This window comes from Galendromus occidentalis, unplaced genomic scaffold (assembly GCF_000255335.2).
Source record: "Galendromus occidentalis unplaced genomic scaffold, Mocc_1.1 scf7180000075684, whole genome shotgun sequence".
NCBI lineage: Eukaryota > Metazoa > Arthropoda > Arachnida > Mesostigmata > Phytoseiidae > Galendromus > Galendromus occidentalis.
In genome coordinates this window covers 1-2,284 of record NW_003803674.1, presented here as the reverse complement: position 1 = coordinate 2,284, position 2,284 = coordinate 1, and the positions used below count along the sequence as shown (strand labels likewise).

Sequence of the window (2,284 nt, the reverse complement as noted above, 5' to 3'; positions counted from 1 at the left end):
TGCTTTGGTGGTAGCACGTCGAGAGACTTCGTGAGTGAGAGCGGATAGAGAGAGGGCAGCTATTCCAGGAAATCCTCCGGCGATACTGATCAGACTCCGACTATATTTTTTCCTTTACTTGGGAGCCTGAGAATACTCAGAGTTTGGGTCTGCGGACTTGGGAGATCCCATTCGGTCAAACGGCCCCGATTGAGCGGTATCAGCATTCTCAGTCGGATGGTTCCGTTCGGAAGGATTCGATTGAGGGATGGTAACCCCGGGCGAGAAGGCCCCCCAGATGCGCCGTTCGATTGCCGTTTGTTATCATTCCGATCCCCGTCTTGTAATAGAATCGCTCCTAATGTGATACCTTCAGCTTTTTAAGGGTTCTAAATCGCTAAGGTGGAGCTTTTTAAACTAAGAATACTTTGCTCTTGATTTCGTTCGACTATTCATATCCAATGGATGTCGAGGAAGTTTTATCGCATAAGAATGGTAAACTTTACCTCGTGGGAGGCTTCTTGTATGAGGTCGACAAGAAGCATGGAGGTCGGCTGTACTGCCGCTGTATAAGAACGAAGAGCGATCACTGTCCTGCGCGGGTCACCATAGATAAGGTGAATTTCTTGGTAGTCTCACTACTTTCCTGGTCCGTCCGACAATAAATTCAGATGAATATGAATTTCCTCCGAGAGTTCTCTCTTCCGATTCTCTGACATATTCATCGATCAGGACCCAGAGCTCGCCGTCGTCAAAATGTCGACGCAGCACAGTCATGGAGTCGAAGATCGCGACCTCATGAGGCGCAATACGATTCAACGAATGAAGAACATGGTGTCCGCGAGACCAGACAAGTCGTGCCAAGAGGTATATCGAGAAGCATTGGCCGATGCCGTCACTGAGTATCAGACTCAGCACCCGACCGAAGAGATCGGAGCAACACTGCCGATGTATGGCAGTGTCCGCAGTGCCCTGCAGAGACATCGGGCAAAGGATCGACCAACGCTCCCCCAGACTCTCGCCGATATCATCCTCGAAGGCCAGTGGGCCACGACCAAGCTTGGGGTCACATTCCTGATGATCGACGACGGAACAACCGATCGGATGCTGGGATTCCTCACCGAGGAGGCCCTGACAATTCTCTGCGGAGCCACGGCGGTCTTCATGGATGGCACGTTCAGAATCGTGCCCTCGCTTTTCTGTCAGTTGTACTCTCTCCATGCTTTCTTCAGAGGCCAGATGATGCCTTTGGCTTACTTTCTCCTGGCAGACAAGGAGAAAGACACATATATTCGAATGTTCAGGCTGATCTCGGACCTCGCCGCATCGAGAGGCTTGCTCTTCAGGCCGGCGAAATTTCATCTAGATTACGAGGTGGCGGCCTTGAAGGCTATAGAGCAAGTTTTCCCGACAGCAGCGATCAGGGGATGTGCCTTCCATTTCTGCCAGGCTGTTTGGAGGAACGTTCAGAGACATGGACTCTCAACGTCATACAGCAATGACGCCTCTGTCAAGAGGTGAGCCTTGGTGATCGAGTATCGGGAACGGAGGGTGGGGGGCGCTAACACCGGGAACCTTCGAGGCAGTGACAGGTTCCGAAAACAACTCTCTTCGCAGGTTCATTAAGTCGACGATGGCACTTTGTTTCGTGCCATTGGAAAGAATCGACGACGCGTGGATGGAAATCGACGCCGATTCCCCCGGAGCGGACCACGAAGCCTTCGCAAGGCTGAGTGAGTTCAAGGAATATTTCATCCGTACTTGGTTGGAGAACGACGTTTTTCCTCGCGCCATATGGAATCATCATGGGTGAGTTCTGTGCTCCCTCGAATGATCGATTCGCGGTGATTGGAGCAAGAGATCAATTCGCAATCTCGCGGATTCCCCCTCTCGTCATGACGTCAGCCTCATATGGCGCCACCGGGTTCGTGGACTGAGTCCCTCAATCCACGCCTCTCGACAGGAACTCGAAGCCAGAACGACGAACCATCTGGAGGGATGGCACAACGCTCTAAACAAGATGATTGAGAAGTCGCATGTAAACATCTTCGAGCTCGTCGCTCATCTCAAGGTGGATGAAAACGATTGCAGACTCCAGAGGGTCCTCTTGAGCGCTGGAAACCCACCGAAACCGGTGCGGAAGAAGTACGCTATGCTCAATGCGCGGTTAGTGCGTCTCACTGAGCAATTCCAGTCGGAGCAGATCAGTCTCATCGAGTACGTGCGCAATACCGGCTTCAATCTCCACGATTTCGCTAGTTCTTCCTCGTCAGCATAATGGATAAAGCATCAGCATAACTTCACT

General features: G+C 51.7%; 1 protein-coding gene across 1 annotated transcript; it reads left to right on the top strand.

The window, feature by feature from the left end:
• Nucleotides 1-440: 440 nt before the first annotated feature.
• Nucleotides 441-2,145, top strand: LOC108864738 (uncharacterized; the record flags this gene model as incomplete). The annotated part of the gene is made up of 4 exons (XM_018640936.1): nt 441-596; nt 712-1,496; nt 1,597-1,756; nt 1,943-2,145. Coding segments are annotated over exons 1-4 (1,304 nt in total), but the record flags the coding sequence as incomplete, so codon positions are not given.
• Between the last annotated feature and the right edge of the window lie 139 nt (nt 2,146-2,284).